At 47.6% G+C, this 16,750-nt stretch overlaps 1 protein-coding gene, 1 long non-coding RNA gene and 1 pseudogene across 2 annotated transcripts; 1 reads left to right on the top strand and 2 right to left on the bottom strand.

The window, feature by feature from the left end:
• Positions 1-2,712: 2,712 nt before the first annotated feature.
• Positions 2,713-4,521, bottom strand: LOC115552145 (transcription factor 15). Its single transcript, XM_030367951.1, has 2 exons — positions 3,601-4,521; positions 2,713-3,128 (listed from the first exon to the last, which is right to left on the bottom strand). Exons 1-2 carry the CDS (start codon positions 4,078-4,080, stop codon positions 3,063-3,065), a joined length of 546 nt encoding a protein of 181 aa, XP_030223811.1. The 5' UTR covers positions 4,081-4,521; the 3' UTR covers positions 2,713-3,062.
• Positions 3,946-8,704, top strand: LOC115552154 (uncharacterized). Its single transcript, XR_003978280.1, has 4 exons — positions 3,946-4,032; positions 5,044-5,099; positions 7,327-7,457; positions 7,940-8,704. It is a non-coding gene; the product is annotated as an uncharacterized LOC115552154 (long non-coding RNA).
• A 15-nt stretch (positions 8,705-8,719) lies between these two features.
• LOC115552137 (transcriptional repressor scratch 2-like) lies at positions 8,720-13,101 on the bottom strand (annotated as a pseudogene).
• Positions 13,102-16,750: the final 3,649 nt, after the last annotated feature.

Below are 16,750 nucleotides of genomic sequence, written 5' to 3'. Positions count from 1 at the left end.
GAGGGCGGGGGTATCGCTGTACAGTGGTTCTCCTTCCCATTTGCCCCATGGTGTCCTCTCCCTAATGTCTACCAGATGGGATCAGGCAGATCACCGCTGACGGCGTTGACACAACACTTTATGCCAGAGATGGATTCTGAGGTCATATCCTGTGCTGAGATGTGGCTAACTTTTATTAGAAATCCCTGCAGTCAGAGAAGTGCGTTCCAAGCATTTCTTTGGCCCACCTGGACACATACAAAGAAAACTACAGTTCCTAATAAACCCTTGTTCCGTCATTCTTTTATCAGGCAAGGTTTGACGGGGCTTTGGTCGTTCTTGAAGTCAGATAAAGAAACAACCCGTCCCTGGTTGATTTCCACATGGTACTTACTTGGGGCCCCTGAGGGACAGCCTTGATGGGGTCGGCAATTCAAGCCTTTCTTCCTTCCTGTCCTGCTATGACATCTTCCTGCCTCACGGGCCTCTGGGAGCCATCCTCTGCGGGTCCATTGGGGCCCTCCCCTCCAGCCTCACTGGACAGGCTAGCATGTGGCGGCTTATACCAGAGAGTGTAGAACCAACAAGTGGGGAAATTAAAAAATAAGACCGTAAGGATCCGTGATGCACGAATGCTGCTGCTTGTGAAAATACGCCCAGATGAGGTATCTCTAACCATTACCTCATGGGTGATTTAGAAAATTCGGAATGAGATTTAAAGGAAATATGTTGACCCTTACTTAAACGCCCCTGTTGTTTGCGGTTGCAGTTCAGCATGTGACGTGTCCAACATGGCAGATTGTGTTGGACCTATATGGACATTCCTGAACCAGGGAAGTGATAAATCCTTAATTAAATGCTTTCAAAGGTTACCCGCCTTCCGCTCACATCAACATACTTCAACATACATGCATATGTACACTGCACATGCATTGAACAATATAACATATACAATACTATATTAATACAGAGTTTGATCAATATAAAATATTGGTTCTAGTGCTACTACTACTATATGACAACTACTACTACTAAAACAAATAATAGTAATTATTATAATAATAATAATTATCATTATTGTTAAATACATTATTATACGTTTTATAATATTATTTTACAAACACGCTCATTACCTTCCTCCTTTTATGCTGGAATGATCTATGGCATATCAGCAGCTGTGTTTGTCTGGAAACAGGGTGTGAGGGGATATTAGCTGTGACTGATTAGTAACACATGTAGGATCACGACCCGAGAGATTTAGGAGTTGAGACAGAGTCACGTCAAAGAGCCAGAACACTTACTACACCCAAAGAGAAAAACGGTTCATTCACAACCTCTCTCCATTCACTGTACATCTTGTGGGTATACCAGACAAGGCGAGACAGTGGCTTTGCAGCATTTTGTCAAGTTTGAACAGCCAGTATAAGGGACACTTATAACACTGTTTTTGGCTACGACACAAGGAAACTCTGCCTTTTCTGTTGTGAGGTTGATCTCGCTGGGCAGAAATCCAGCAGTGTGATACATTTTCTCTGACCATGATCATCACATGGGCAAAAACCACAATCCACAGCAACCTCACCAAATCACCACAACAGCCCCGGCTCGCTTAATTTCTTTCCTGGTTTGCCTTTTATACATTTTTAAACCCACTGGCTGGTTCGATTCCAAGTCTGAGTGATTCATCCTTGACTCAGTGGGTCCCTCTGTGTCTCACTGCCTGGAAGAGGATTCCTGTAGTTCGGAAGCCGTACATCCATTTCAGAGAGAAACCCCACCGTGAGAAAGATTCATTAGTTCCTGGTTGGAGATTCCTTGGTATTGCCAAAAGGAAAAGGAACATCTGTATTGGAATTTCCTATGAACCTCACCAAACCACCAACACAATGAGCAACCTTCCCACCACCCAAACCACCAAATAGAGATACAACAGTATGAACAACCTCCCCACCACCCAAACCAGCACCAAGAGATACAACACAATGATCCAACTCACCACCACCTAGAGATACAACACAATGAACAACCTCCCCACCACCCAAACCACCACCAAGAGATACAACACAATGGCCATGGACGCTATTCATAGTTAGGAGGAATTATAATGTTAGTGTCGGCTCTATGGCCTTGTAGGCCTACATATACACTACCATTCAAAAGTTTGGGATCACCCAGACAATTTCATGTTTTCCATGAAAACTCACACGTTTTCAGTTGTGCTAACATAATGGCAAAAGGATTTTCTGATTATCAATTAGCCTTTTAACAGGATGAGCTAAACAACGTACCATCAGAACACAGGAGTGGTGGTTGCTGAAATGGGCCTCTGTAAACCTATGTAGATATTCCCTTGAAAATCTGCCGTTTCCAGCTAGAATAATCATTTACCAAATAATGTCTAGGCTATATTTCTGATAAATGTAATGGTATCTTCATTGAAAAAAATCAGTGTGACATTTCTAAGTCCCCCCAAACATTTGAACGGTAGTGTATATCTTTTGGAATCTTGTTCTATGTCATTTATAATTGCAATGTAAAATCTGTTTTCATGAGTAAAGAAAAGCCTGACCTTTATCCTTTAAAATTATTACAATTTAATAATGTAGCTCTGTAGTGCACAAACAACACATGGTCGGCCATTTCAATACACAACAGTTGTCGTACCGGGCCCAGTTCAGTTTACCATGCCTGACCACCAAGTAACCGGAACCGAGCAAACTACTTGACAACATATTTTATATTTAAAATATATTTATTTGAAAGGAAAAATAAAAATAAATGAAAAAATAAAGCAACAACCAGCAGTTCGGTTTTTGAAATAGATCACTGTTGAAGAAAACACAACAGAATCTATGTGGGAATAGTCTTTGTTTTGGTTTTCATGTCCCTTAAAATCTGTGGTTTCCCCCACTGTCTGTTTGGCTCGTCAAAGATATTCTTTGATTGCCAAAATCATCCCAGTTTTCCGGTTGTGTTAATTTCAGGCCAACGATCGAAGTGCCTTCCATCATGATGGATGGTCTGTGGTCCGAGAGGACAGGGTAACGGTGGAGGGTCTGAAGAAGGGTTTTCCAAAACAGGGTTCACCGCCGACTCAGTCGTAGTGTGTTGCCTCTGTGCATCTTCACACAGTCTCTTCTGTCTTTGACCTGAGGACAAAGCAGAACAGGCGCATCAGTCCTCTTGTGTCTTTATAGGAACACCACTATGTTATTATAAAATGAATTAAACAGGTTTACATTCGGAAATTCTTCAATTCACAAAAAGGCATAGACTAGACATAGATATAGCCTTAATCCATAGTTCAAGTAGCCTACTTGCTGTCCTATGAGGATATGCAATACAACCCAGTGCAATAGAAAGTCATGTGAACAGAATGATGAAGACGCAAATTCAAATCCACAGAGCAACATGTCTTCTTATAATATTTAAATAATTTGTTTCTCTATGGGTAACACTTACATAAGACTATACTTACACAATCAAACAGTACAATTTGGCCTCATACAAGAACGCATGAAAAAAATTATTGTAAAATGTATTTATTTATCTGTCGAGACCAAATACAAGGTTTAAAATGTATCCACAATTTTTTTTTTCTATTTTTCATTTATAGCTCACCATTTTCCGCTGGTTGCTCAGACAGAAGGTGCAGATGGCTCTGGGGTGTTTGCGCCCACCGTCACCTCCCTGGAGCACCGCGCTCAGACACGGCTCACCGTCCCCCAGCAGCAGCACGTTGGCCAGGTGCGAGATGTAACTAGACGCCAAGCGCAGAGTCTCGATCTTGGAGAGCTTTCTGTCCACCGGCTCGGTGGGGATGAGAGTCCGCAACGCGGTAAACGCTCCGTTGACATTCTGGGTACGGTCGCGCTCCCGCGCATTGGCCGCGTTGCGCTGCTTCACCACCACGCCACCGCCCAGCGCGCGCGCCACGCGGCGGTGCGCCTCCGTCTCCTCCGAGCAGCAGCCGTAGCTCCGGTCCGAGCTGCTGCCGTCGCTCTCGCTGCGGTCCTCGTCCTCATCGTCCGACAACACGTTTACATCAGCGTGGTAAGAGAAGGCGTGCGTCGACACCGGCCTCAACATGGTGAAAGCCATTTTTGGTTGGGTTGTGTTTCGTTTGTAATCCGGTTGTTGCAAAACTGCATGCAGGCCGAGTAGAAAAAAAGTATAGAAAACTCCCCCTCCTGTCGTTCTGTTGACACATGGGACTGTCCAGTATGCGGCTCTGCATCTCTGGGAGCCTCTTATAGCAGCACCAGTAGCCCCTCAGCTGGGAGGGGAGGGGAGGGTCGTGGAGGACATGCTGGGAATATCCCGGCCCCCAAAAGTTGTCAGAGAATGATTGACCTTCACCTTCTACGATAATAGCCAACCTGCCGCAATAAATAGCTAAAACAGTCAGATCGAAGCAAATCTGAGTGGGTCCTTTTGTATTTGTATTTGTTTTTCACGTTTTGTGTGTGTGCAGTTCTTAGTGTTGTGTCTATGTGTTGCCGGGGGACTTATGTTGTAAATTATTTTAATCCATGCTATTTCTGATGACATGTTTCAAGCTAACAACAGTTATGAATGGTATCTTTTCCACGTAATCGACAAAACCTTATAAGGTTTTATGATTTTGTAGGTAAGTTAAAGACTACAAAAATGGCCACTTAGCCATTTCCGGCAAAGCCAAGACAGATCAAAGATTTACCTGGGTAAAGAAGAACAAGTAGGCAAGGTTTATTTACCATTCTGCCCACTTCCAATATAAACTGTTGTGTTACCGGTATTCGGGAGTTGCTTCAGGAACCACCTCCAGAACACAAGCTTGTTTACCTTGTGTCTCTGTTAAAATAAACCACATGTTGAACATTTGCCACTCTCCGAGTCATACCTAGCCCGAGACGACCACAACTAAAAGCTAAATATTTTTTCATCACTTAAGAAACTGAAAAGGAATGTCACGATACATTAGCAAATTGAATTGGGTCACTTTGAAATAATAGGTCTATGGTGACACTGATAAGAGAAGGCATCACGTTGGAACCTTTCTCTTTCTCTCTCCTGTTCAACCAGGGCTCACCTCTACCTGATGCTCCCCACCGTGTCTCTCATAGACGCTGCCAGAGGAGGTGAGGAGAAAGTCACTTTTGCTGTGGAAACTTAGCAAATGGCTTCCAGATTGACTGGGGTTGTGGATAGAAGGTCCAGTAAAAAAAAAGAGAGAGAGAGAGAGAGAGAGAGAGAGAGAGAGAGAGAGAGAGAGAGAGAGAGAGAGAGAGAGAGAGGCAGAGAGAAAGTGAGTGCAGAGAGTCACCAAAGGTGCCAGTTTTCACAAACACCCCAACACACACTCGAACACACACAACACAACAGGGGGGGGTCACAGGCCTGGAGTGGCCTGTGACCCCCCCCCCCCCGCTGACTCAGCTGTACCAACAACAGTGACCTGGGCTCAGGACGGGCTCATAAAGAGGAGGACACAGTGGGGTGTTTAGCGCGCCCAGCCGCTCAGCAACACAACACTGTGGCCCTCTGCTGCCCTTGGGACCCACCCTCCGTCCACCCTCCTCCACCCTCCCTCACCCACCCCCCTCCACCCAGCAGACCCCACGGCCTGGAGCCGTAAACCCCTCTGCACTCGGCCAGTGCCCACTAGCCCTCCGCCCAGCACACGTCACAGTGGAGGAAGGCCATTAAACACCCTGTGGAGGGGATAACAACTGATGGAGTGTGTGTGTGTGTGTGGGTCTGTGCCTGTGTGTGATTGTGTGTGCATTGGTGTACGTGCATGTGTATTTGTGTGTTTGCGCGTTTGTGCATGCATCTACATGCATGTGTTTTTGTGTGCATCTGTGTGTGTGTACGTGTGGGCCTGTACGTGTGTGTATGTGTTTGTGTGTGCATGTAAGCGTATGTGTGTGTGTGTGTGTGTGTTTGTTCACAAGATGAGAAACAACGTGAAGAGCAGAGAGGGTCACAGGTGATTAGGGGGACCCAGGTGACGAGGGACACAGCAGATTGGGACACAGCAGAGAGGGACACAGGTGACGAGGGACACAGGTGATGAGAAACACAGGTGATGAGGGACACAGGTGATGAGGAACACAGGTGACGAGGGACACAGGTGATGAGGAACACAGGTGACGAGGGACACAGGTGATGAGGAACACAGGTGACGAGGGACACAGCAGACAAGGGACACAGAAGACAAGGGACACAGGCCGGTGGGTTTGACAAGCTAAGGAATCATGAGCACTGTTTTGTTGCCTTACCACCCTGTGAATCTGGGCTCCTACACCACCAGAGTTGTACCGAATAGTTCTGGAATACTAAGTTGTGTTTTATATGACTTACTTCCACATCACAACAAACATCTTTTCAGTCAAACACAGTATAGACCTTTGGCATGTGCTAACTAATCTACTACTATTGGCATGTTCAAATTAACCTCAGTGTGTTTTTGAAATCCTGCAATGATTTCAGACCCATGCATAATCCATTGTTTAGACCTACCCAATATGAGGGATTACAGTTAAGAATATATATTCAAATTAAAATAAATGATGATTGACTTTTGGTTTTAGGCTTATCTACGAAATATACAGATATTTATGCAGCAGGCCTGAATTGCTATTCCCAGCAGAGAATATCGACAATTTGAAGCAAAGCAAGTTAGAGCCCTTACAGTAGCAAGACTATAATCTTTCAGTTGACCCTGTTGCGTGACCCAAGATAAAGCCCGATCTCCCCCCCCCCCCGCCACACACCAGCAGACACTGATCAACTTACACCGGCTCTCTACGATCTGAGCAAACAGGTGGCCTCGTCCGTCTGTCTGTTCACCCTCGGTTCAAAAGTTTAACAAATGGTTGCAGCCCCATACTCTCCCCCCCTCCTCACCTCTGGTTGGAAGCGTATCTCAGACCTATCTCCAAAAAACGCTTGACCGCTGAAGCCAAAGGATCCGGGGGTCTGGTTTATTAGTCGTCATAATGGATTCCTTCAGGCCAGAGTGTGAGAATGACCCACATGGCTCCATTTTGGGTTCAACGTGTAGTTGTAATGGGAGACATCAGAGCCAAAGTCAACATCTCAGAGCCGGCTTTAGACCAGGAGGACGCGAGCAGCAGGTGCGTGGTGTTCTCCTAGCGGATGAGCTGCTGTGTTATCTTCCTCCCTGAAGACTGCCCCCCCCTCCCTTGGGACCCCCCCCCCCCACCCCCCATCTCCTCCCAACCCCCAAAGGATCCACAGCAACCCCAGCGCCGTCACCACAGGAAGTCTACACGCACGCGATGATACATCTTCACCAATTGCAAATAATGTATTTTTTTTTCCTTTTATTTTCCTCCACAGCTGCAGAGCTCCAACAGCTCCCGTTCCACCCTCTTCCTTCTCTGCGTCACCTGGGATCACATCCCAGCCCCTCACGTTAACCCCTCAGCGGCTTACACTGGAGCTCTTGTCAGTGTCTCAATGTCTAAAGGGTAAGGCCATGTTGTGTGTCACACAGGCACACAGTCACTACTAATGATTCATAACATTTCTGATTCCTCTATGGATCCATTCCCTTTTCTATCAATCATTATGTTAATGTTATCATCAATTACCCTTTTTATGGGCTTTTAGTTACCAGAGACCAACCGTATCTTACATATGCTTGCTTATTCTGAACAGAAGCCACAAAAAAATGAACAATTAAATTTCAAAGATAAGTGAATTACCAACTTACTTCTGGAATTTTGTAATCTTTAATAGAGAACATCATTCACATGTTTTGACTGATCTAACTTGTAATTGCTACAAATTCAGTTGATTGTCCCAGGAATAACACTGTGTACCAACACACGGATACACGGTGCCTGTCTTTGTTGGCTTAGCCGCAGTCACTCATGCATGCGTGAGTACATGTGTTTTCCATGAATTGCATTGCATTGTGTCTGAAAATAGTATTTCCCCATCTCCCCAGTCGTCCACAGAGTTGCATAGTTGCTTATCCCCTGAGGGCCGATGTGGCTGGGGGCCAGGTTGAACCAGGGGCCCGGGTTCTCATGACACCTGACCCAAAGAACATCCTGCCTGCTCTACAGAGGGGCCAGAATGGGTGCCAGTAGAGGACGCCTGCACACCCAGAACAGGTGTGAGCCGAGATACTGTCCTGCACTATGGGACCTGCCAAGGTGGGCCCATGTCTTAATGCCGGAAGTTTAGAGCTACAATGGCAATTTGTCTTTGCTGCGGGAATTGAGTGAAGGATTTGAGTGAAGTTGAGCTTACATTTTCTACATTATGTTATAATGTGTTAAGTAGAGTATCAATATTGTTTTTGCATGCAAAAATTAAGATTTGATAGTAATATATTAGGTCTGACATGTTTATGTTTACGTGTGAAATTGGTTAAAGATAGTTATCAGGTAGGCTGAGGTAGATGGAAGAAGCAATACAGGATCCGATTGCCTACTGTTGATTTCCAGCATTCACATGTAATTAGCATCCCATTGTTTTATAACTAGACTGAGGTTATTCTGAGCTCAGAAGTGGTTTCAGGTTTGGCTCCCCCTGTTGGCCACAAGATGACGTGCAGTTATAAACCAGCCAGTTATTATTTCATAAAGAATCTTTTGATAAAAGATGTATTATGTCGAAAGATATCCTTGGAAACTTTCTTTAGGATATAGTCTATGACGGTAACATATTGTGAAAAAGGAAATGCTAGGTGGGTGGGTTATAGATAGGTACAGAGACAATGAAGAAAACAATCTTGTTTAATAAATATGAAGAATTACAATTTGACTAAGTTCTAAATCAAGTATAAATTGTCTTTTAACTCGACAGGTAGTTCAGAGCTAGCTGCTTCAATAAAACAATATTTCATCTTGTGCATAGATTCATAGGGCAAAAAACACTTTTCGGTAATTATTTAAATGTTCTTTATCATAATCATCACCAAATTGAAGGAATACTCTGTTTCAGAAATATATTAGCTTTTCCCTTCTGTTCTTAACAAAAAAAAAGCAAATTATGTTTCTTATAAATACATGTGAAATTCAGAAATGCATAAACAATAAATAAACATCTAAATTCGTCAATGAATACTTAAATAACTTAATAAATACAAAATTAATTAGGCATAAATTAGGAAGTGTCTGAAATAATTTAAGAGCTAGGTGGAATACAAAATAATACTGAAATGCAAATTATTGCAATTGAATTAATACAAACAATATAAAAATATTCCTGTGTGTGTTCAATACTTCGTAATGAATTCACACTCACATTTTATTACCTATTTGAATTCGAAACAATACCATCATGTCGAGATTATTGCTGCTCTCAGAAGGCAGGAAGAGTTAGAAAAAAGCATGCATGTGGGCATCGATAAGCGCAGCAAGCGACCGGCGGGTCTGAGGGCCTCTCCCGGCCTCGCCGCCTCGCCCAGGTCATTTCGCTCCTAAAAAAAAAAGTTTTACAGAACGGGTGAAGCGGGCGCGCTCTGACGTCAGTCCTCGGAGCCGCACTCCTCCGGCGTGCCGTCGCTCTTGTAGCAGGCCGACTCGTAGTGCTTGTTAAGGTAGGACTTGAGCGCAAAGCTCTTGTGGCAGCGCTTGCAGGCATAGTGCTTGAAGGCGGAGTGCGTCTGCATGTGGGCGCGCAGGTTGGAGCGGTCGGCGAAGGCCTTCCCGCAGTGGGCGCACGCGAAGGGCTTCTCGCCGGTGTGCGAGCGCATGTGGCCCTGCAGCAGCCAGGGCCGGCTGAAGGCCTTGCCGCACACGCCGCACTCGTGACGCAGGTCGTGGGTCAGCATGTGCATGGCCAGCGCGGGCATGGAGACGTAGGCCTTGTGGCAGGTGGGGCACTGCCGGGCCTGCTGGCCGTCCAGGCTGCGGTGCGTCTGCTTGTGGCGGCTCAGGTTGGACGAGGTGGCGTAGGACTTGCCGCACTCGCCGCACGCGTGCCGACCCTTGGCCCGGCCGCACTTAACGTGGGCGTGGCCGGCGGGGCGGGGCTCCGCCTCCTCCTCCTCCTCCTCCTCCTCGGCGTCCTCGTCCAACGGGCGGCCTCCCTTGCGGAGACAGCGCTGCTTGACCTGGCGGCGGCGGGAGCGCCCGTCAGAGACCAGGAGGCCGTCACCTAGGCAACCAGCCGCCTCGGCGTCCAGCGAGAGGCTGCTGCTTCCGCCGCCGTCGGAGTCCGGGGTGGCGCTGGAGACGGGGCTGTCGGGGTCCTCCATGTCGTGGTCTGAGAAGTCCTCCCCGCCGCTGCCCCCTCCGACGACCCCCCCCCCCCCCAGGGGAGTAGGGCGGCCCGGAGGCCAGGCCGGCCGACCTCTGCCTGGAGGTACCCTCCTTGGGGCCCGGGCGCACCGAGGGGATGATGTAGTCATGGATGTAGCCTGTGGAGGGAAGGAAGAGCCATGTCATACAACAGCGTGGACAGGAGCTCTCTGGCCACACACAGGGACATGGTAGCGATAGAGTTCAACTGCACCGTCACCCTGGGACTGGGATGCAGTTTGTTGTGATGGAAGGTTGTTGTTCGGGTTCTTCTATGTATAAGTTCTGCTAATCGAAACTCAAGGTTGATAAGTGATCTTGATATACACTCGGGTTGGATCAATATGAAACAGTATACAGGAAACCATTTGTAAGTGGCAGGTGGGGCGTGCTTTTGCAGATTAAATATTAATGGCGTGTGCAGAGCGCTCAAACAGCCGCAACAAAAAGCACAGTCGGTCCTCTCTCTCATCTAACAGAACAGCGCACCTCATCCATGATGCAGGGCAGCGCAGCCCAAACACTGATAACCTAGTAGTGAAATACCGCATTAAAAGACTAAATGGCTTTAATCTGATCCTCCTCCATATACAGAATCAGAGTGTGTGTTTCATTCAATGAGCATGAGTATGGTAATGGGGCGGGTGACAGGTGGGATGTGATTTGGTGATGGAAAGAGAGGGAGGGGATTGGGTGGGAGTGTGATCTTGATCTCAAATAGTATATTGTTGCCTTCCCCCCCCCCCACACACACACACACAAACACACAAAGGGAGCCAGACAGCTGGCATCCTAAATCTGGGGACAAATGATCCAACCCAAGCTCAAGCTCTGTGAGAGTCGTGCGCATATGTGTGGGTGTGTGTGTGTGTGTGTGTGTGTGTGTGTGTATGTGCGCGCTTGCGTGTTTGTGGGTGTGTCTGCCCAACTGCAGAATCTGCAGCAGCTGAGTAGGACCGTCTTATGAAGCTAGATTGTTCCCTAGATTGCACCCCCTAGAGACACACGCACATACACACACCCACAGCCCCACCCCAGGCCTGTGGACATGGTTTACAGCTGAGAGTGTGTACGGTCTATGAATGCGTTGCTCATGTTGCGTTTTATTGAATTACCTGCAGCACTCTAGACTTCCAGTCAATACCCATTCTCTCTCTCCCTGGTGCTCTCTCACTCTGTCTCTCGCCATATCCTCATCACTCAAAAAGAAAGAGACCAAAGAATTGCCCCTGCTCCATCACCTGCTCCTGTCGCCACATGTGTATTGTGTTGCTGCAATCCTAGCCCTCCTGGCTGTCTCACATCCTGTAGGATGAGACGGTAGAGAGAGAGAGAGAGAGAGAGAGAGAGAGAGAGAGAGAGAGAGAGAGAGAGAGAGAGAGAGATGGAAGGTGGGGGCGAATGGGTGAGATAACAGAGACTCAAGGGCAACTTCCCCATCTAAGGACAAACAGGTCTCGAGTGGCGATCTGCTCTCCTCTCCCCCTTCTTCATCCTGTTCTCTCTGCTGCTCTCACTCTCCCCATCACCTCTCCAACGTCCATCCCCTCCAACCCACATCAGCTCCAGCACCATGTGTCCTTGTGTATATATCCTGTGTATATATCTCTGTGCATGTACACAATGGCATTGGAGCCTGTGTGGGTCTGCGGCCAAATGATCTCTGCTGCTAAGCTGATTGGGAGGCTGTGACCTGAATACTATCCAGCCCCCCGGTGGACTTAGGGAGCAAAAGTACACCAGGCAGAGGGTTCAGCAAACGTGTGTGTGTGTGTGTGTGTGTGTGTGTGTGTGTGTGTGTGTGTGTGTGTGTGTGTGTGTGTGTGTGTGTGTGTGTGTGTGTGTGTGTGTGTGTGTGTGTGTGTGTGCATAAGTGATGGTAGTGAGGGTGGGAGGGGGGAAGGGTGAGGAGAGAGGGGGGGGGGTGGGGTTTACACACAGGGTTTAAAGGGGTCCGGGGTCACAAAGGAGGATTGAGTCCCACAACAACAATGCAACCCTTCTGTTGGAGTTGTCCTTTTCCCCGTTATTTCTGATCCTGCATCCTGACCCACTTCAACATTCAAATGTGGATTTTCTGCACCTAAAATCCCATCCCATCAGTGATGTTCCAAAGGCAGCCGAACACCGGAGCGCACCATAACAGCACACACCGTAGCAGAACAATGGAGGCAGAGCCGGCCACACACAAACACACACCAACTCATATACACACTGGAAGCGATGTTGACTCACCATTTTCACTCAAACGGACCGCCAAGTTGGCAGCGGACTCCCGGATGGCGTATGTCACCGTGTAAGATCCCTCCGACTCCTGAGCATAGTAGTTTGAAAAGGAGGCATCGTGGACTTTCAACTGTTTCACCAAGAAAGAGCGCGGCATTGCTGATGACCGGTTAGGACCGACGCTGCATGGGACAAAAATAGGAAAACAAAAACCTGACTTGCACGCTTTACTGGTTGTTTCAAAAAGGCCAGCACTTTCACCCCAAAAAAACGTGCAACCAAAAAATGGATGCCGAGGTTATAAACAATGTTTTTTTCTTCTTTTCCCAATCTCCTCTGTCAATGAGGCAAAGGAACAACAGAGTCAGAAAGAAAGAGAGAGTGAAAAAGAGAGTGAACACAAAAGAAGGAGAGGACAGTCAAGATGGAGAGGCAGCCAGCAGAAAGAAATAAAGAAAGTGGCAGAGAAAGAGAGAGAGAGCGAGAGAGGCAGAGTGATGGAAACGGGCTTCAGACTAGCTGAGCTCAGCACTCTGTCCTCTTATATAGACGGGGCTGGAGCCCCTTTAGAATCAGGTGGTGCTGTGGAGGAGGAGGCTGCTTAACATTAATCCATCAAACATCCCCGGGGACAAACATCAAATTACCACGAGCCGTCTGTGCAACCGCCGCCCCTCCTCCCACACCGACCGCACGCCACCGTGCACCCTCTCTCCCCCACACACACACACACACACGTGCGCACACACTCCTACACACAGAATGAAAGGAGTGCTCGTGCATACACATTCACACACACACACACACACACACACACACACACACACACACACACACACACACAGACACACACACACGCACACACGCATACACACACAGCCCACCCGCTTCCCCCCCTACCTCTCACTCTCGCTCTCTCTCTCTCTCTCTCTCTCTCTCTCTCTCTCTCTCTCTCTCTCTCTCTCTCTCTCTCTCTCTCTCTCTCTCTCTCTCTTCCCCTCTCTCTCTTGCTATCTTTCTCTCTCTCTGTCTCTCGCCTAGGGAAAGGGAGCAGACAATAGCAGTGCAGAAGCACGTGGGTGACACCACACTCAACATCTTGTCCTCTATTGTCTTACAATGAGGTAGCTTACACAAATCCCCCCCCAACCCCCCCCCCCCACTCCCACACACACACATGAAACCCCAGAGCATCCTTTTTTTATAACACCTCAGTTCTCTCCATCCTTCTTTTGCTTTTGGATCCGTCTCCCTAACATCAGCTTAATCAGTCAAGTTAACTAAGATAATGCAGAAGAAAATATGGTGTTTATGTTGAGTGCCTCCATCTCCTTATCGGGGGAGAGGGAGTGAGCAATTGTGTGTGTGTGTGTGTGTGTGTGTGTGTGTGGTCATATGTGATTGTCTATGCGTGTTACCGGGCCTGTTCTAAACACAGACCTTAATACCGTCGATTACAAATGCATGAGGTGTATATATGCGATCACAGAGAGGAATCCCCAGCATGTTGAAGTGAGAGCAGCACGCGGACAGAGCAAACATCCGGTCGTTTCTCATCCCCACTGCCAGAGTGTCTGTGGCATTTTTATGCCCCTTCCTAAGGATCACTCTCCATCCCCCACTAAGACCCTCTCCCCTCCCTCCCCTCCCCCCCTCCTCAGGCCACCATGATACCACGTCCCTGTGGTGACTTCCGCTCTGGGCTCTCTGACAGGTTGACCCCTGTGTGTTGCAGGGGTCGTGGGGCCAGATTCTAGGCTGGGTCATGGAGTTTGCAGCCTTTATATGGAGTCACTAGCCCCCCCCAGCCGGCCGGTGGCCCCAGATGGCTTTGAGGACAGATGTAAAGGGTGCCGTTTGGGCCAGATCATAACAATTAATAACTAAATGCAATGTTTGAATTGCAGGCAGACTCTGATGGGCTGAATTGACTGCCTAATATCGGTCAGTGACTTTTAGTCTGGATGAAACCTATGGATTGGAATCTACAATAACAAATATACAGTATTTTAGGGCCAAAGCAAATTTGGAAGAAAACGGCCAAAATAAAATACATATATAGTAAATATCTGAAAATCTGAATGTCAAAAGCTCTCAGGGACTAAGTGACACACACACACACACACACACACACACACACACACACACACACACACACACACACACACACACACACACACACACACACACACACACACACACACACACACACAATTGTGGTCGAGCTATCTGATTAAAGGCATTGATCGCAGGCCTGGGGAGATCACAGCCGGAGCTCAGCTCCCAGTGCTTGTTTAGCTGTGATAACTGGGATAATTCCTGCTAATCACATCCAGTCATTACTGATATCCCCCCGACCCCCACCGGGTTAAGACAACAACGGAGGCTCCTCTACACGTTTGGGGAACTCCTCCACGCCGGCTCCCGTCTCAGCTGGGGGTGACAACGAGAGGCAGCTGCAGGCCAAGCTGAATGAGGATGATTATCTCTTTTAATCAGTGGTAAGTTAGTGAGGAACAGGACTAAAGTAAGGGGGAGATGGGTGGCTGGGGGGGGGGTGGGAGATTTCTTCAATTTGCCCAGTTCTCTAAAAGTGTACAACGTGTGGTTGGTTTGCATAGTGGGACTGCACCTGAGTCCATTGCGACACGTCACCTTCTACTGGTCTCTTCCAAACACAGGGACCCGCGGTGGGGGCGCTGCATGCCGGATGCAGATCATCATTTGCAGATAATGCTACTTGGTTCTGGTGCGCCATGTTGCCATGCAGGAGCTCTCTCCCTGAGTGCGTGTGGTGACTGCTGGTTCAACCTGTGAACATTGAGCAGTCAATGTGCAACAGGTGTGCAGCCTCAGCCAGCCCCAGAGCCCAATCAGTCTGACTCAGGCCAGTCGAGGCTTTAGCCACCATCCACACTCTCCGCAGGGACACCTTCTTACCGCTGTTGTGCCCTCTCCACAGGAGGGCTTTTATACAAATTATGTCAGAAAGGGTCAGGGCAATGTTTTTGCTTTCTCAACACGGGCTTGTCTGCCTGCCCTGGCCCTGACAGCTTGTGCATACCGCCTGAATAGAAAAGAAAACGGTGCAGACCTCATTCTAAGGAGAATGGTTAAGTCCTGCAATCAACCATGTGTGCAGAGAGCCTAGTCAGCTCCAGCACAGAGGGCAGGGAAGAGTGGGGAGGGTTAGGTGATGGACATGGAGCAGAGTGGTGAGGGTTAGGTGATGGACGTGGAGCAGAGTGGAGAGGGTTAGGTGATGGACATGGAGCAGAGTGGTGAGGGTTAGGTGATGGACATGGAGGAGAGGGTTAGGTGATGGACGTGGAGCAGAGTGGAGAGGGTTAGGTGATGGAGGTGGAGCAGAGTGGAGAGGGTTAGTTGATGGACGTGGAGCAGAGTGGGGCTCTGTGGGGGGGAGAGTGGAGGTTTAGGGAAAGGAGGGGCTGTACAACTACATTTTAATCTAGTCAGCCTCGATTGTGATAAAAGGCACAGAACCATCTCCCTTTCAGAGACTCGTAAATCCAATACGTCAAGCTCCTGTCTTCTCTTCTCAAACTGTGTGTGTGTGTGGTGGGGATGTGTGTTAATGCCCCCGTGTGTGTGTGTGTGTGTGTGTGTGTGTGTGTGTGTGTGTGTGTGTGTGTGTGTGTGTGTGTGAGAGGTGGGGGTTGGTGCTACAGCTGTTCTCTATATCTGAAAGAACTTAGATTATTTATTTTTTCTTTCAAGTAGATGTTTAATAGTCATGTACTTAATGTTTTAAACTTATGTCTTAGAATAAAATGTGGTGTGGTTTCATTAAGAATTAACTCCTTCCATCTCAAAAATGTAAGTGTGTTTCTAAAATCAAACTGAATGGAATAACCTTTGCATTGAATGATCAAGGTGTGAAATGGATAAAGCAATAGTGCTCGGTTAAAAAACCTAATTATCAACCCATGGATTATGAGCCAGCAGCCTTTGTAGAAGAGATGCTGAAATAAAGCTGTGAAACATACAGCAAACCAGGGAGACAACCGACAGACAGGAAGGACCCTGACTCTCCACAGATGATCCCTCGGGTTATAAAGAAGGCTTCCAAAATATGAAGAAGGGCATCAACTCACTGACAGGTTTTTCTAAGGTTGTTTTTTTCTTGAAATGTTATCAATAAAAACATGCCCATAATAATGCCTTGGCTCGTAAGAAGTACTCAGGCTTCCTGCTCATTAATGATTCATAAAAACGTCCTGTTTCATTGGCTGAACGCCCTCCTGTCCGGGTGTCCTTGG

This window comes from Gadus morhua, chromosome 1 (assembly GCF_902167405.1).
Source record: "Gadus morhua chromosome 1, gadMor3.0, whole genome shotgun sequence".
NCBI lineage: Eukaryota > Metazoa > Chordata > Actinopteri > Gadiformes > Gadidae > Gadus > Gadus morhua.
Note: the sequence above shows the minus strand (reverse complement) of the source record. Positions and strands in the feature narration are given on the sequence as shown.

What these genes read in the sequence shown, in the direction of transcription:
- LOC115552145 (XM_030367951.1), bottom strand. Translation starts at nt 4,080, where the DNA reads ATGGCTTTCACCATGTTGAGGCCGGTGTCGACGCACGCCTTCTCTTAC. An exon ending in TGAGCAACCAGCGGAAAATG is followed by an intron (nt 3,129 to 3,600) that starts GTGAGCTATAAA and finishes CTTTGTCCTCAG; the next exon opens with GTCAAAGACAGAAGAGACTG.